At 30.4% G+C, this 19,320-nt stretch overlaps 1 protein-coding gene across 1 annotated transcript; it reads right to left on the bottom strand.

The window, feature by feature from the left end:
- Positions 1-12,672: 12,672 nt before the first annotated feature.
- Positions 12,673-13,141, bottom strand: BDBG_16464 (uncharacterized protein; the record flags this gene model as incomplete). Its single annotated transcript, XM_031724407.1, has 1 exon — positions 12,673-13,141. Exon 1 carries the CDS (start codon positions 13,096-13,098, stop codon positions 12,673-12,675), a length of 426 nt encoding a protein of 141 aa, XP_031576669.1. The 5' UTR covers positions 13,099-13,141.
- Between the last annotated feature and the right edge of the window lie 6,179 nt (positions 13,142-19,320).

Here is a 19,320-nt window from a genome sequence, read left to right as displayed (position 1 = left end):
GTCCGGGGGGACCCCCTCTAGATATGAAGATGACACTGATAAAACTTATCTGATTATGATTTTATCTACAACTCTTCAAAATCTTGCAGAGGCTCAAGATCTCTTAATCTCAATCATTCAAGTCATATCAACTGATGTAGCTGCTCACTTCATTAATACTTGAACCTTGCATGCATTATTTCGGCTCCTCATATACAAGAACATGTCATATAAACTGCTCAATCCTCAAAATCTTCAATCTTTGCAGGCCCTTTTTAAGGATGTTCACTATCTGTTAATTGATGAAAAGTCAATGATTAGTTTACAGCAACTTTCATAAATTGATCAGATCTGTTATTATATATTCTCTCACAAGAATACTCATTTTAATGATCTCAGTGTCATTCTCAGTGAAGATTTCTATCAGCTCTCATCTGTTTTTCAAACCTCACTCTATCATACTGAGTGTATTGATTATAAAGAAGACATTCAGAGCTGTCAAATCTACTTGACTTTTAGTAAAATCATTCAACTTACTGTGATTTGATAATAAGTGAGTGAAGATGCTATCAGCTGTCAGTTCTGTGAGATCTTGAAAAATCTTCATCTTGATCAGTTAACTCTGAATAATTGAGAGTTTCTTTCAAAGTGTGTGCAGACTCTTATTCCTCATGAAGTTCTGATCTTTGAGAATGTAATTCACATTTATACAAAGAAGTGTCATGTTCATGTCTATAATAATAATGCTATTTAAAGCTGTAAACAACCTGTTATTAATATTCAGATCACAAATGTTGATATAGACACTTCTCAGTTAGATTCTGATAAGACTGATAATCTTCATCAGAATCTTTCTCTCTTTATCAGCTGCTGAATCATGCTTCTACAGAATATTTAAACAGACTGCAGTTTTATTAACAGTACTCTTGAGACTCTTCATAATATTGTATAAAGTTCAGATGTGAAGAATCTCTGTCAAGATTCTTCATTTACACTGCTAATCAATTTTAACAAATATAACAGCCCTGCTTATTTGAAATGAAAGAGTCTTAAACTTGTATCTATCTTCTGCAGCTGTTATGACTTTTCTCATGTTAATCAAGTCTACAGCTGCATGCAGTTTTCTATTACAGTTGTATATATCATTACTGTTTATAAATCTCAAGAATTATCACTTGATTGAGCTATTCTTGATATTTCTGAGACTGAATTCCAGACTGATCTCACATATGTTACAGTTTCACAGATTAAAACATATCAAGATCTTCTGTTTAAATAACTCTTTGATTATTCCAGATTTCACTAGCCTGATAATGAAGTAAGCAGAAGCATGCAGATGTATGAGATTGATTATACAAGATATCAAAGTCAATGCCTCAGTAGCTGAATGATTAATGCGGCCATCTGATAGCGCCTTGGCGTGGGAAATCAAGGCGCGTGGGTTCGAAACCCGCAGGGAATACATTAAATCTGAAACTCAAGCACCTCAGGTTTCTAATAAATACAGAGGTGTATAAATCACTTCAATGAATCACTCTATGTTTCTGAGCTGAGAAGTTATTATCACATGTATCTAATTGTCACTTCTTTGTATTTTTCTATGTTCTTATTATCTTGATATGATCTCAACATCTGTATTTCCTTCTGTATAATCAACACTTAACCTGTATTTAACATCACGCAAGAACTCATCATAAGCTCCGCTTGCATATAAGTATAATGAAAGAATAATAATAATAATAATAATAATATCAAAGTCAACAGATAACTAAGTTATATTTCTTTTCTTTTTATAGATCTCTGCTAATCTATATTCTATATAGCTTTATTCACTCTTTATTTCGTCTTTTTTATAATTTATATTTGATCTGCTCATTCACTTATTCTTTATTACTGTAAGTTCTTCATTCTCTGTTCTATCATTCTCTTCATCTATTCTACTCACAGATTCACTGAATTCAATTATTGAATTTAATGAATCTATTGTAACTAATTCTATTATAATCACTGAATCTGAGAATAAGTAGTTAGTAATCTACAGAAGGTATTGAAACAATTCAGATATTAATCTATACAGCTCAGATTTAATATAATAATATCTTTAATCTAAGAGATTAAGAATCTTCTAAGACCTGTGTTATTAAAATCTGTATTGCATTATATAATAAGAGATATTGAATTCTTACAGCTGTCAACACATGTATAAGAGAAAGTGAATAAATCTTAGAGTGTTTTCTGTGATGAGCTGTATCTGATCAATTATATAGACTATTCTATTACACTTCACAGATTTCAATCACTTCATTCTTAAACATGTACACTCTGATTCTCAGCCATTCTCAATCATCAATTCTCAGTCACTATGAACATGTGTATATTCTTCCACTCTGAAGCTTCACTGTGTACATCATTATATACACATATAAATATTCATCTTAATTGCTAATTCTTGCACTTTCTCTTTCTTTTCTTCTCTAACATTTTTATCTTTGTTAAATAAGACCTATTAATATAATATCAATCTATTCAGTGTAGATCTCTTACACTATAAAAATGTTCATTATCTTCTTATTAGAAAATAATTATTTATGCATTGTCTTCTCATTAGAAATAATTACTTATCAAGAGATATCTGAGCATGTAACAACACATAAGAAATAGAGAAACAGTCAAACAGTTAAGTGAACACTGAGTTCTTAAATAGAAGCTTGCTCATCAGTCACTCTGACCTCATAACAAGATCTTATAAAGAGAATAAGATCTTATAAAAGAATATCAGTGAAAGATCTGAGAGTTCTGACACTCAGATATATGAGAATACAATTACACTTTCACAGATATCACATATCTGATAATTGATATAATCATGTCTAATGATAATATGAAACTCTTGAACACAAGTATAGACATAATATCACAGTGACTCTGAGTAATGTTGAAATTATAATAATAATAAATAGCTGATATGCATGCAACTCAACAACTTCAATATAAAGAGATTTAATAATTAACTTATGTGATTCTAACATCTACAGAATTGAATATAAAAGCACTGAAAGAATACTTAGATACTTCTGTATATTTTAATACTTTTAATCTCACTCTCTACTCATCATAAAGGATGAAAATGCTCACAAAACTGAGTGTAGATGAAGATTTCATCAGTTCATTAATCAATCAAGATTGATATATCAATGAATGATTAAAGAATCACATGAAACAGAAGTTTCATTCATGAATAAAAGCATATGAATCAGCATTGAGAATGTCTGATAATATTATGAAACATCTTGATATTCTGTTCTGAGATACTGTCATGCAATAGAAAGTATTAGATTGATTACAGAGTATCTGACAGAGAAACACTTCTCTTACAATATTCATCTCTAACTTCAATATCAAGATTCTAGAAGCAGATAATCAATCTTGAGAGAATTGAATAAAGATTAGCATGCTCAAGAAGACATTGACTTTCAAACTCTTACAGACTCTTATAAGTGTAGATGAAGACCAGACTTATAAAGACTTCTGTACACAGCTCTGAACATTGAATGACTATCTTATCAAGCTCAAGAGTATACAGAACAGTGACAGAAGATATTACATCTCAGTCACTCATACACTTATATTAAAGAGAAGTAACAGTAATGATGCAGATGTCATGAACTGAATAGATTCAAATGTCTATGCATAAGTAAGAGTTTCTGCTGTTTGAACAGACTTCTAAGTTCCTGGGATCACTTCTGAAGAAGTTGCTGATTGATGTCAATGTGAAGTGTGTATCAACTGTAATCAATCAGAACACATTGCTTTCAACTGCTAATTAATTTATATGTCTTCACACTTGAGAGAAAGATCAGTGTCTGTTCACATCAACCATATTGCAGTGAAGAAAGATTTGAAAGATAACTATGAAAATGTCTCAGTGAAACAGAGAAAAGATTAGCTTCTGTTCAAATTCACAAACAGAAGCTTGAAGAGATCAGATAACAATAATTTAAAGAGAAGATGATAATAAATACAATTCTTATATCTACTATGATTGATAACATGTATAATATGAAAGCTATGATAGACAGTGATCTATGTCACTATGCAATGATAAAATCTTCAGTTATAAGATATCATAATCTTCAGTATATTTCTCTATCAAAACCCTGACTTCTTACAGAATTTGATGATTCAAAGAACATTTGTATCTATTATATAATGAAGCTGACTATAGATGTGAGAGAATATTAATATAAAGATGTCTATACATATGAAGTTGATAATCTTGATTATAATCTTATATTAGAACTTGTCTGACTATCTGAACAAGGCATCTTATTGAATACTTGAAACAGAAGCTTGATATTCTCTAACAATGATAGAGTTCATGAAGATGATATTCACAAGATTATGAACCTGATACAGATCTCTGTCAACATGTATAAAATACTCTGAAAAAGAAGTCATCATCAAAATCACTGACAGAGTCACTAACAAGTTTATTAATAGTAGAATTATATATCAATCTATTTTATCAGTCTGACTGATATTAAAAAGACTCTAGAAAAGTTATTCTGTGTTATAATAACAGATTCTCATACAAAACTCTCTCAATAATATCATGAATATCTAGATGTCTTCTGATAAGATAATATTATAAATATATTCTTCTTACAAGATTCTGAAGTGAATCATAGTATCAAGTTAGAGAAAAAGAATAATAAGAACTCTGAACTATTATAAGTGTGGCGGGCTGCGCCTGATCAATTATATAGACTATTCCGTTACACTTCACAGATTTCAACCACTTCATTCTTGAATGTGTACACTCCGATTCTCAGCCATTCTCAATCACCAATCCTCAGCCGCCATGAATGTGTATGCTCTGATTCTCAGTCATTCTCAATTGCTGATCCTCAGCCACTACAAACGCGTGTATATTCTTCCACTCTGAAGCTTCACCGCGTACACCATCACATACATGTATAAATATTCAACTCAATCACTGATTCTCACACTTTCTCTTTCTTTTCTTCTTCAATGTTTTTACCTTTATTCTATAAGACCTATCAATATAATATTAATCTATTCAGTATAGGCCTCTTATACTGTAAAAACATTTATTATCTTCTTATTAGAAAATAATTATTCATGCATCATCTTCTCATCAGAAACAATTATTCATTGAGAGATATTCAAACATGTAACAATATATAAGAAAGAGAAAACACAGTTAAGCAGACACTGAGTTCTCAGATAGAAGCTTACTCATCAGTCACTCTGGCCTTGTAACAAGATCTTATGAAGAGAATAAGATTTTATAAGAGAATATCAGTGAAAGATCTGAGAGTTCTGACACTCAGATATATAAGAATATAATTACATATTCAATAATTGATATAATCATATCTAACAAGAATATGAAACTCTTGAACATGAGTATAGATATGATATCACAGTGACTCTGAGTAATATTGAAATTATAACAGTAATAGATAGCAGACATGCATGCAACTCAACAACTTTAATATGAAGAGATTTAATAATTAACTCATGTGATTTCAACATCTACAGAACTGAATACAAAAGTGCTGAAAGAACACTTAGATACTTTCACATATTTCAATACTTTCAATCTCACTCTCTACTCATTATGAAGAATGAAAATGCTTACAAAACTGAGTGTAGATGAAGATATCATTAATTTATTAATTAATCAAGATTAATATATTAATGAATAATTGAAAGATCATGTAAAACAGAAGTTTCATTCATAAATAAAAGCATGTAAACCAGTGTTATGAATATCTGACAATATTATAAAATATCTTGATATTCTGTTCTGAGACACTGTCATACAACAGAAAGCATTAGATTGATTACAGAGTACTTAACAGAGAAACACTTCTCTTACAACATTCATTCCTGACTTCAATATCAAGATTCTAGAAGCAGATGATCAATCTTGAGAGAATTAAATGAAGATTAGCATGCTCAAGAAGATATTAACTTTTGAACTCTTACAGACTCTTATAAATATAGATGAAGACCAGACTTATGAAGACTTCTGCACACAGCTTCAGACAATGAATGACTGTCTTATCAAGCTTAAGAATATACAGAACAGTGACAGAAGATATTATATCTCAGTAACTCATACACTCACACTGAGAAATAACAATAATACAGATGTTATGAATTGAGTAGACTTAAATATCTATATATAAGCAAGAGTCTCTGCTATTCAAACAGGCTTCTGAGTCTCTGAGATCACTTCTGAAGAAGTCACTGATCAACATCAATATAAAGTGTATATCAACTGTAACTGATCAGAACACATTGCTTTCAACTGCTGATCAATCTATATATCTTCACACTTGAGAGAAAGATCAGCACCTGTCCATGTCAATCACATTATATTAGAGAAAGATTCAGAGAATAACTATGAGAATGTTTCAGTGAAACAGAGAAAAGATTAGTTTCTGTTCAAATTTGTAAACAGAAGCTTGAAGAGATCAGATAATAACAATTTAAAGAGAAAATAATAATAAATGCAATTCTTGTATCTACTGTGATTAATAACATGTATAATATGAAGATTATGATAGACAGCAGTCTATATTACTATGCAATGATAAAATCTTCAGTTGTAAGATATTATAATCTTCAGTGTATTTCTTTATCTAAATCTCAACTTCTCACAGAATTTGATGATCTGAAAGATGTTTATACTCATTATATAATGAAGCTGATCATAGATGTGAGAGAACATTAATATGAAGATGTCTACACATACAAAGTTAATAATCTTGATTATAATTTTATATTAGAACTTGTCTGACTATCTGAATAAGACATCTTATTAAATACTTAAAACAGAAGCTTGATATTCTCTAATAATGATAGAGTTCATAAAGATGACATTTATAAGATTATGAATCTGACACAGATCTCTGTCAATGTGTACAAAATACTCTGAAAAAGAAGTCATTATTAAAATCACTGATAGAGTTATTAATAAATTCACTGATAGTAGAATTATATATCAATCTATTTCATCAGTCTGACTGATATCAAAAAGACTCTAGAAAAGTTATTCTGTATTATAATAACAGATTCTCATACAAAACTTTCTTAATAATATCATGAATATCTAGATATCTTCTGATAAGATAATATTATAAATATATCTCTCTTACAAGATTCTGAAGTGAATCACAGTATCAAGTTAGAGAAAAAGAATGATAAGAATCTCAAATTATTATAAGACTCTCTTTATAATATGTTCTGAGATGAACTTCTTCTTCTTCAAAAGACACTCAATAATCTGTTAAATAAAGAATTCATATACATTAGCAACTCTTTCACTGCAGCCTCTATTCTCTTTGCAAAGAAATCAGATAAAGAACTCTGATTCTGTGTAAATTATCAAGGTCTGAACAGATTGATAAAGAAAGATCAATATCTCTTATCTCTTATCAATAAAATCCTAGCACAGATCAGGTGAGCTCAATGATTTATAAAACTAGATATTATCATCATGTTTCATAAGATTTGTATCACTAAAGAAGATGAATGACTTACAGCATTCTGAACATGTTATAATCTCTTTGAATGAATAGTCACACTCTTTAAACTAGCTAACACTCTCAGTACATTTCAGAAGTATATCAACTGAGTACTTCAAGATTTTCTTAATAAGTTTATATCTGCTTATTTAGATGACATTCTCATCTTCACTAATGAATTCAGAAAAGAATATCAAGAATATGTGTAAAAGATATTATAATGACTATAAGAAGTAGAACTACTGATAGATATTGATAAGTGTGATTTTAAAGTCAAGAGTATCAAGTATCTGAGTTTTATTATAGAAGCTGATAAGGGAATTCAAATGAATTCTGAGAAAGTCTCTGCCATTCTTGAATGAGAAGCTCTATGTACTGTGAAGAATGTATAAAGCTTCATCAGATTTGCTAACTTCTATCAGTGATTTATATAAAACTTCTCAGATATCATGAGATCACTTACAGATCTTACTAAGAAAGACTCAGTATTTCAATGATTAATAGACACTGAAGCTGTATTTATACAGATGAAGAAGATGTTCATTAATACTTCTCTGCTGATAATATTTGATTCTGATTATAAGATAGTTATTAAAGCTGATTTCTCTGACTATATAATAGAAGAAGTGATATTATAATATAATAATAAAGATGTTCTATAATTATATATCTTTATATCTAAGAAACTGAGTCTCACTGAATGCAATTATAAGATCTATGATAAGAAACTTCTTACAATTGTACACTGTTTAGAAGAATAGAACTCTGAACTTCAAAGTGTCTCTGAATTTGAGATAGTCATAGATTATAAGAATCTCAAATACTTTATAACTATCTGTAAACTTACTGAATGATAGATATGATAATCTGAGTTCTTAAGCTGCTTTTATTTTACAATATACTACTGTTCTAGCAGTCAGAACTTGATGATAGATGCTCTCTTATAATGAGAGTAAGATATATTATCTGATGTAACAGATACTCACTGAATGAATTAAGAGCACTGACTCTTAAATCTGAAGATACTAGTTGATTAAGATAGAACAGTTTATAACACTATACATACTTCTTCAGTTAGAACTGCTATTGATATCTTTACTTTCTCTACACTGAATGAACTGTGATATACAGCAGCTCAGATGAATGAACTTCTTCAGACTCTCACTGAAGCAGTATATTAAGAAGTTCTCTGATTTTCCTCAGAACTACATATAAGAACTGATATCTCAGAATATTCAATTGATGATAATAATACTCTATAATTCTGTGAATGATACTGAGTCTCTCACTCTGAACTCTTACACACTTGAATAATGCAAGAGATGCATGATTTATATATAATCAGTCATTCAGACTGTAAATAACTGTATAGAATGATCTTCTGAAAGTTCTACTGATCTGAGATATTAAACAGCATCAGATGCTTCATCTAAAACTGCAATTACTATTCTTTTATTATCTTATGAAAGAACTGTAGAAAAGATCTATTAAAATCTCTTAATATCTCTGATAGAATCTGATAAGATGTAGTAATTGGCTTTGCTATTAATCTATCTAAGAGTAACAATTGTAGAAACATTCTGATTATTATAAATTAACTGAGTAAAGATATAATATTGAAATCTTGTAATAAGATGAATACTGAACAAGTTACTGAAGCTTTTCTATAAAGTCTATTCTATCAGATATATGAATTACTGAGATCTATAGTATCAGATTAAGACTGTTCATTCATGAGTACTCTCTAAACAAGAATCTGTCAAGTTCTCAAGATTATATACTATCTATCAACTGTCTATCACTCTGAGACTGATGATATATCAGAATGAATAATTCAGACTGTGAAGAATTATCTCTGTAAGTTCTGTAATCACTTATAAGATGATTGATATAATCTTCTTCTATATACAGAGATTGCTATCAATGATCAAGATACTGTTTCAACAGATATAAGCTCATTCTTTCTTATACATGAATATTATATGAAAGTGTTGAATCTTCTAGAGATTACACAGTTCACACTGAACTCTCACAGTCTAATTCAGATCACTGATAATATAGTAATAAAGCTTCAAAATATCTGAGATTGAGTAGAGGTCTTTATAACAACTGTGAAACAAGATCAAGAGAATCAAATCAATGTTCACTGAGATTCTGTCAAATAATATAAGATAGAAGATCTGATATGATTGAATCTTAAGAATATATAAATCACACATTCATCTCATACACTAGATTACTGTCATATCAAGTATAAAGTGATAGAAGTTCTAGATAGTTATAACTACTGTCTTGACATATTATCAGAGATTCATGATGTATTTTACACAAGCTTACTCTGTCACACTGTCACTGATCTGTTCTCTTCTTAACTGACTTCTGACTGACAGTTATCAGGTATCATAGAAGAAGATAATGAGCTTGAGTGAGAGATTAAGAATATTCTCAATGAGAGACTCTGCGGCTGCAGCTGATAATATCTTATGAAATGAGTTAGCTATAATCAACTGATCTGAACTCTGAGTTTCACATTATCTAAAACAGCAGCTCTTGACTGATGAGAACTGCTTTTGAAAAGAGAAGACTAATGTGACAGGCTGCACTTAATCAATCATATAAACTATTTCATTACACTTCACAGATTTCAATCACTTCATTCTCAAATATATACACTTCAATTCTCAGTCATTCTCAATCACTGATCCTCAGTCACTATGAACGTGTGTATATTCTTCCACCCCGAAGCTCCACTGCGTACACCATTACATATGCGTATAAATATTCATCTCAATCATCAATTCTCACACTTTCTCTTTCTTTTCTTCTCTAACATTTTTATCTTTGTTATATAAGATCTATCAATATAATATCAATCTATTTAGCATAAACCTCTTACAGTCACACTCTTTGAACTGACTAATACTCTTAGTACATTTCAGAAGTATATCAACTGAGCACTCTGAGATTTTCTTGATGAGTTTGCATCTGCTTATCTAGATGACATTCTCATCTTCATCAATGAATTCAGAAAAGAATATCAAGAATATGTGTGAAAGATATTATAATGACTATGAGAAGTAGAACTACTGATAGATATTGATAAGTATGATTTTAAAGTCAAGAGTATCAAGTATCTGAGTTTTATTATAGAAGCTGACAAGGGAATTTGAATGAATTCTGAGAAAGTCTCTGCTATTCTTGAATGAAAAGCTCTGTGTACTGTAAAAGATGTATAAAGCTTCATTGAATTTACTAACTTCTATCAGTGATTTATATGAAACTTCTCAGATATTGTAAGATCACTTACAGATCTTACTAAGAAAGACTCAGTATTTCAATGATCAGCAGACACTGAAGCTGCATTTACACAGATAAAGAAAATGTTCATTAATATCTCTCTTCTAATAATATTTGATTCTGATCATGAGACAGTTATTGAAGCTGATTTCTCTGACTATGTGATAGAAGAAGTGATATTATAATATAATAATGAAGATGTTCTACAATCATATATTTTCATATTTAAGAAACTGAGTCTCACTGAATGCAATTATGAGATCTATAATAAGAAACTTCTCACAATTATACACTGTTTAGAAGAATGGGACTCTGAACTCTGAAGTATCTCTGAATTTGAGATAGTCACAGATTATAAGAATCTCAAATACTTTATCACTACTTATAAACTTACTGAATAACAGATACAATGATCTGAGTTCTTAAGCTGCTTTTATTTTATAATACACTACTGTTCTGACAGTCAGAACTCAATGACAGATGCTCTCTTATAATAAGAGCAGAATATATTATCTGATGTAACAGATACTCACTGAATGAATTAAAAGCACTGACTCTTGAATCTGAAGATACTAGTTAATCAAGATGAAACAGCTCACAGCACTATACATGCTTCTCTGACTAGAACTGTCACTGATATCTCAACTTCTTCTGAATCTATATTAGATAAGCTATGACATACAGCAGCTTAAACTAATGAACTTCTTCAAGTACTCACTGAAGCAGTATGATAAGAAGCATTCTAATTTCTCTCAGAATTACATGTAAGAACTGACATCTCAGAATATTTAATTAATGATAATAACACTCTATAATTCTGTGAATGATACTGAGTCTCTCACTCTGAACTCTTACACACTCAGATAATGCAAGAGATGTATAATTTATATATAACTGATTATTCAGACTGTGAATAACTGTATAGAATGATCTTCTAAGAGTTCTATTAATCTGAGATATTAAACAGTATCAGATACTTTGTCTGAAACTGTAACTACTGTTCTTTCATTATCTTATAAAAGAACTGTAGAAAAGATCTACTGAAATCACTTAATATTTCTGATAGAATCTGATAAGATATAGTAATTAACTTTACTATTAATCTATCTAAGAGTAAGAGTTGTAGAAACATTCTGATCATCATGAATTAATTAAGTAAAGATATAATATTGAAATCTTGTGATAAGATAAATACTGAACAAGTTACTGAAACTTTTCTATAGAGCCTGTTCTATCAGATGTATAAATTACTGAGATTCATAGTATTAAATCAGAGCTGTCAGTTTGTAAGTACTCTCTGAACTAGAATCTATCAAGTTCTTAAGATTATATACTGTCTGTTAACTGTCTATCACTCTGAGACTGATAATGCATCAGAATAAATAATTCAGACTATAAAGAATTATCTTTATAAGTTCTGTAATTACTTATAAGATAATTGATATAATCTTCTTCTACACACAGAGATCACTATTAACAGTTGAGATGCTATTTCAACAGATATAAGTCTGTTCTTTCTTATATACAGATATTACATGAAAGTGTTAAAGCTTCTAGAGATTATACAGTTTACACTGAATCTCTGCAGTTTGATTCAGATTACTGATAATATAGTAATAAAGCTCTGAGATATCTGTGATTAAGCAGAGGTCTTCATGATAACTGTGAAACAAGATTAAGAGAACTGAATTAATATTCACTGAGACTTCACAGAACAATATAAGATAGAAGATCTGATATAATTAAATCTTAAGAATATACAAATCACACATTTATCTCATACACTAGATTACTGTCATATCAGGTATAAAGTGATAGAAGTTCTAGATAGTCACAACTACTGTCTTAACATCAAAAACCGCTCCACCACGAACTCGCTCGATTTTTCGAATAAGAACCCGCCGATAGATCCATCGAAAAGCCCTCGATCATACGAGCATTCTGACCCCATCGCCGACCGCATATCCCGTGTGGTGGTGGAGTTATCCAGCCAAATGTGAACCAGACGTCGTTCGGAACTCCTGCGTGGGATTATCCCCCATTCTCCCCTACCACACCACAACCCCGGGCCAAATTGCCATACAAATTGTAAGGTGAAGAGACCTAGCCGTATGCACCAATCTTCTCGATTTTGGAAGATCCCCGATCTGTAGTTGTGGAGATATCTGAGGAGCGACCTCCGCGAAAACCCTGTCCATCTTTGATGTTCCAAAACACCAACGCCAAGTCCCACCCTCGTACCGCCCTTCCCAATCTGGCCCATCCCCGGCAGAAAAATACAAAAAGATACCTCAGCGATAATATCAAGCACATAATCAATGGACAACGAGTCAACAGCACATCAACAACTATAAAATCAGTATACCCCAAGGTCTGACTGAGCCTTTGATCCCTGCACAGTGAGATATATTAAATCTAGTTTTAATACCTCAATATTCAATAGATTCTGCAAGGGATTGAGAACAGCAACACTAGGTTTCTATTGAATTTGAGAATTAACTCTATATTGATATAATCATTGACAAAGTCTTCTATTTTGAGATATAAATAACCAGTTCCTCTACATCCCGCTGGCAATATTTACATTATCATATAGAAACAGACTTATATTCTCTATAATATCAAGACTCTGAAGAGAGAAAGTCTTGATAGAGAGTATACAGTAGTGTATATCTTAGCAGTTTCTATCTCATTCTTCTGCAGCAGTTAATGCAAAAAAAAAAAGATCTTAGAAATAGTTTTTTACTTCTCTTGAAAAAGTAAGGTGTTTTTCTCTGGGTTTTACACAATATTCTTATAAAGAATTAAAAACAGAGTTGTTTTCTGTCATAATTTCATATTCTTTTAAGTAAGAATTACTTTTTCAGTGACTGAAGAGCTTTCATTAATACTTAATTCTTTTTTACACTCTTTATTAACTGATTTGAGTTGCACACTTGTTGTGTGAGGAGAATTGAATAATTTAGAATAAAATTGAATAGTTTTAATCAATTTCTCTGCAAAAAATTGATTTATTTTTTGTCAGTTTTTCTCTCAAAAACTGTCATATCATCTGATTTACTATCAATTGATATCACACTTTTCCTCACTGTATCCCAAGAAAGAGATTGTAAAGATTTTATTGATTTATCTTAAAAATCAATTTTAGTTTATTAGATTCTCTTCAAAAATCTAATCTAGTTACTGAACTAGTGTGAAAAAAATCAGGTGTTTTATACACAAAAGTCTGCTATTCTTCTTTTGAAATAGTCTGATTAACTTTTCAATTGAAAACAGACTTAGAAACCTCTTAATTAAAACAGTCTGATCAACTTTTCAATTCAAAAGAGTTTAATAAATATCTCAATTGAATTAGTCTGACTAACTTTTTATTGAGTAAGAACAATGAGTTCAAAAGTACACTCAGTTGATGTGGAAAAAGATGCTTTCTCAAATGCTATTCCTGAGATTGAAATTCTGAAGAGAAGAAAGAAAGAAGAAATAGAGAAATAACAAGTTCTTGAAATACAGGAACTTGAAAAAGCAAGTAAAATTCTTAGAAAGCAGTGTCTGAGTGAGATAAATGAAGAAGTTCTGTTAATTCTTCATGCTCAGGCTAGACAACTACAGAAAGTGATCAAGTTCAAACTTGGAATTTCAAACACAGTTCAAAAAACTTTGAAAATTTCTAATACAATCACTGACTCTTCTGTTTACTCTTCTTTCTTTTCTACTTCTTCTTCTTCTTCTTCTTTAAATCAGAAGAAAACATATGCTCAAGCAGCTGAATCTGCTATCTCTAAACCTGCTGTCTCTAAATCTGCTATCTCAAAACCTGCTCAAAATTCTGAGAAAACTGAGAAGAATACTGCTCATACTTCTAGTGATAGAAGAGTAGAGAAAAAAATGCAAAAAGAGAAAAATCTTCAAATCTTCAGAAATAGAAGACTTATTCTCAAAGTCTCAAATCAGGACATATTGCAGAGAAATAAGCTAAACTCAAACCTTATTTTCAGAATTAGAAATGAAATCAATCAGCAGTTCTTTTCTCAGTTAATGACTGATATTAAAGTTCAAAAACCAGTTATAGCTTTAATTAAGTCATTCTTCTTTGAAAACTCCATCATTCTGACTACAATGCCTGAATTCAGTGCTGAATTCCTTATTCAGAATGAGAATCTCTGGAAATCAGCAGTAGAATCTTTGTTAAATACAATAATTCTATCTGAGAGAGATGAAAAGTGGGACAAATTCATTCTTCATGATATTTCAGTTGAAATTTTTGACTGTGAAGAAGGAATGCTACTTCTCAAAAATGAATTAGAAGAATACAACTCTATTCAACTGAGAAAGGAGTCTGTATGACTAAATTCAATTGAGTTCAGACAAAGCAGAAGAAATGCCTCTGTTCTAGTATATACAAAGATAATAGAACAGTCAAAGATCTCTGAAGTAAGAGTAGCAGGTTTGAAAATGAGAGTTCATGAATACAAAGACTCAAGAATGAATCTCAAAGCTCAAACACAGTGTTCAAACTGTCAAAGATATGAACACTTTACAATCTCCTGTTTCAGAGACTCAAAATGTGCATTCTGTGCCAGAGATCACAAAACTAGTGAGCATAAATGTGAAACATGCTCAAAAAGAGATGAAATATATCAACACACTCTGCTTAAATGCTCTAATTGCAAAGAAAAACATGCATCTAGCTCAAAAGAATGTATGTTTGCTTCAAGAACTCAAAAGAACTGGAGAAAAGATGAAGCTCAGAGTAAATCTAGAACTGAAGAGAATAGTCAAGCCAGTAAACTCACAACTGCAAGCTCAAAAAGAAGAAACTCTCAACTGTCTAAGTCTTCAAACTTCAATTCTCCAGCTAAATGTAAACAGAATTTGAATTCTCAAACTTCTGTTAAGATTAGAGAATTGAGAAATGACTCTGATAATAAACTAGATATAATGCAAGCAGTTGAGATTTCTACTTTTCAGAACAGTTATAATTTACTATCTGATGATAGTGATTAGATTCTACTCTACTTCCTTAGTATGAATATACAACAAAAACAATAAAAAAAGTTTAAAAACTCTTCAAAAATCACATTTATTCAAAATAATGTGAATAGAAACTCAAATTGTATTTATTCTTGTCTTCAAATTGCATTTGAATAAAAAGTTGATTTTATACTGCTTCAGGAGCCGAATTTTGATGCTGAGCAAAAATATGTCATTTCTCATTCAAGCTACTACTGCTTTTTATCTCAAAAGTCTGAGATAAAGTCAAGAGTAGTGATCTATGAAAGAAAGAGATCAAGATATCAATTTAATCTAAGATTTGATATCATGTCTGACCCTGATATTCTGGTGAGTGACATTATAGATAAAGAAAATGAGTTTGATACTATACAGCTCATAAATATCTATAATGAAAAGTCATTGAAGGAATATAACAATATCTGAACAATTGATAGAGGATTTCTGAACATAACTTCATCAAGAAACTCTATAATTGCAGAAGACTTCAATACACATCATCTCTGATGAAATTCAGAATGCAAGAGAGCAGTGAGAGCTGATAATCTGATTGAATGAACCTTTGAGCATTCAATAGATTTGGTTAATAAGTCTGATCAACAAACATTCTTTAGAAAAGGCATGAAATAGAAGTCTATTATAGATCTAATCTTCATGTCACAAAATCTAATGAAAAGAAGACTTATAAACTGGTTTATTGATTCAAATGAGACATCAGGATCAGATCATGAGATTATTCAATTTGATATTGAACTGAGTGAAAAACAAATGAGTGAAAATCCTCTTCTCTCTAATCAGTATAACTTTGAAAAAGCTGATTGAAAAGCAGTTGAAAAAAGCATAAAACTGTTAAAATCTGAAAGACAGAATGAGCTATATTGAAATTCTGGTCAAGATGTCTCAAATGAAATGCTTAAGAATAGAGTGAAGCTTATTACATCTATTATTCTAACAAGTGTTAGAGATAATATTTCAAAGAGAAAATCTTCTGAGTTTTCAAAATCTTGATGAAATGAGAATATCTCATCTAAAAGGAAAGAATTAGCTACTGCTAGAAGAGATTGAAAGAATGATGTAATATCTGATGAAGAGTTCAAAGCTGTCAGAAATGAATATTTTTCAGATATTAAAAGAGCTAAAACAGACTGCTGGAATAAATTTCTTGAAGAAGCATAAGAAAAGGAAGTTTTTAAAGCTTTTAACTATACTAAAACAAGAAGTGTAGCAAAACTTCCAGCCTTAGAATATGAGTTTCAGAATGAATTATATACAGCAAACTCTTTTGAGAAAAAATGTCAAGCTTTCATGAGAATTCTCTTTCAGAACTCACCAGATTCAGATTCAGATTCAGAGGAAGAGAATATATCACTTCTCAACTACATTGATGAAAATGACTGGGAATGGCCTGATCTTACACAAGATGAATTAGAGTCAGTTATCTTCTCAAGTTCTGTTAAAACTGCTGCAGATCCTGATTCAATTAATCACTTGATTATTCAGAATACATATTCCTACTTAAAGAATGAATATTTTGAGCTCTTTTTCAATCTCTTGAAAAATGAATATCATTCTGAATGCTGGAGAGAAGCCACTGGAGTGATTCTTGCAAAACCTAATAGAAAAACTTCAATTCCTAAGTCATATAGAGTAATATCTCTATTGAACTACCTAGAAAAGGTTTTAGAAAAGATAATAGCTACTTAACTATCTTTTATAAGCTCTATAGATGATTCTCTTTTATTCAGTGAATAAATGAGAGATAGAAAACAGTGTTCTGCAATTGACACTGTTCTCTCAGTTGTTCATGATATTTAAATAGCAAAGCATGAGAGTCTGGTCTCAACTGCAGTTTTTATTGATATAAAAGAAGCATTTGATCATGTTTCAAAGTCAAGGTTAATTCAGACATTGAAGATATTAAAACTGTCACTTTCTCTAATAAAATGAGTTAACTGTTTTATATCTAAAAGAAGTATACAACTCTTCTTTGATGGAATGAAACAAGACAAGACTGAGATAAAAGTGAGAGTATCACAGAGATCTTCAATCTCACTCATTTTATTTGCAATATACACTGCATATCTATTTAAAAATAGAAATATGAGAATAGTGCAATCTCTGAGTTATGTGAATGATATTAGTCTAGTCTACAGCTCAAAAACTATCAAAGAGAATTTGAAAGTAATTGAAGAAGCTGCAAAGGAAATCTTTGTTAGAGCAGATATCAATCAAATTCAATTTGATATGAATAAAACTGAGTTAATTCACTTCTTTTCAAGATTCAATGAGAAAGAACTATCTCTAATTCTTTTAAATAGAGAGATTAAACCCAGTGTAAATATCAAATGATTAGAAGTATGATTAAACTTCAAGTTGAATTTTAAATATCACATTCAACAAAGAACTGTCAAGGCAGAAAGACTATTGAATAACATAATCAGACTATTAAATACAGAGAGAGATCTATCCTTCCAGGCTATGAGACAGTTATATATAGCCTGTATTACATCTGTAGCTGATTATGAAGTTCAAGTTTGATGAAATAATCAAGAGAATTTCACTGAACTCTTTCAAAGTCTGCAAAACAGAGCCTTGAGAAGAATTCTGAGAGCATTCAAATCATCTTCTATTAAAGTAATGAAAATTGAAGCTTCAATTCCTTCTCCTGCTATTAGATTTGAAAAGGCCTGTATGAACTATGCTCTGAGAGTTGTAAAGATGAGCTCAAATTATATAATCAGAGAAAGAGTCTCTTCTTCATTTTCATTAATTAACTCTGGAAATGAACTGGATTGAAATAGATTTCTTGATTGAAATGAAAATAATTCTTCAAAGAAAATGCCTTCTCAACTGTACAGACTATGCTCTCTGATTAAAAATCAATTTTCTTCTTTAAATGTTGAAAAAGTTGATCATGAGAAGTTATCTCTCTGGAGAGAAAAGCTTGAATCTCTTATAGACTTATAAATAAGTGAACTATTAAAAGAGAAAGAATGTGAACAGCATTTGAAGAGAATTTCTATAATCAATATAAAAGACTCTATTCTGATTTATTCAGATGACTTAAAAAATGAGAACTTGAATAGATTAGGTGCAGGCATTGCTTATACTGAAGATAATATCAATTTTATCTCAGACTTCTGGAATCTAGGCTCTGAATATGAAGTCTTTGATGCTGAACTATTTGCAATAGTGAAAGCTTTCAAACTCATTGAAATGAAATCTTATAAAAGAGGAAATTATTTGAAAGAGGTATGAATATTCTCTGATAGTCAAGCTGCTTTAAAGAGACTTAGAAATAGTCAGATTTATAATGATCAAATGAATCTTGAACTGATCTTAAACTCTATTTTGAAAATTCAAAAGAGAAGAATATTAAAGCTGATAATTCATCTGCACTAAGTTCCTGCTCATATGAATATTCATGACAATGAATTGACTGATTCAGCTGCAAAAAAGAGTGCAGAATTAAGCA

Source organism: Blastomyces gilchristii (genome assembly GCF_000003855.2).
Source record: "Blastomyces gilchristii SLH14081 genomic scaffold supercont1.3, whole genome shotgun sequence".
Taxonomy (NCBI): Eukaryota; Fungi; Ascomycota; class Eurotiomycetes; order Onygenales; family Ajellomycetaceae; genus Blastomyces; species Blastomyces gilchristii.
This window is presented reverse-complemented; position numbering and strand designations above follow the sequence as displayed.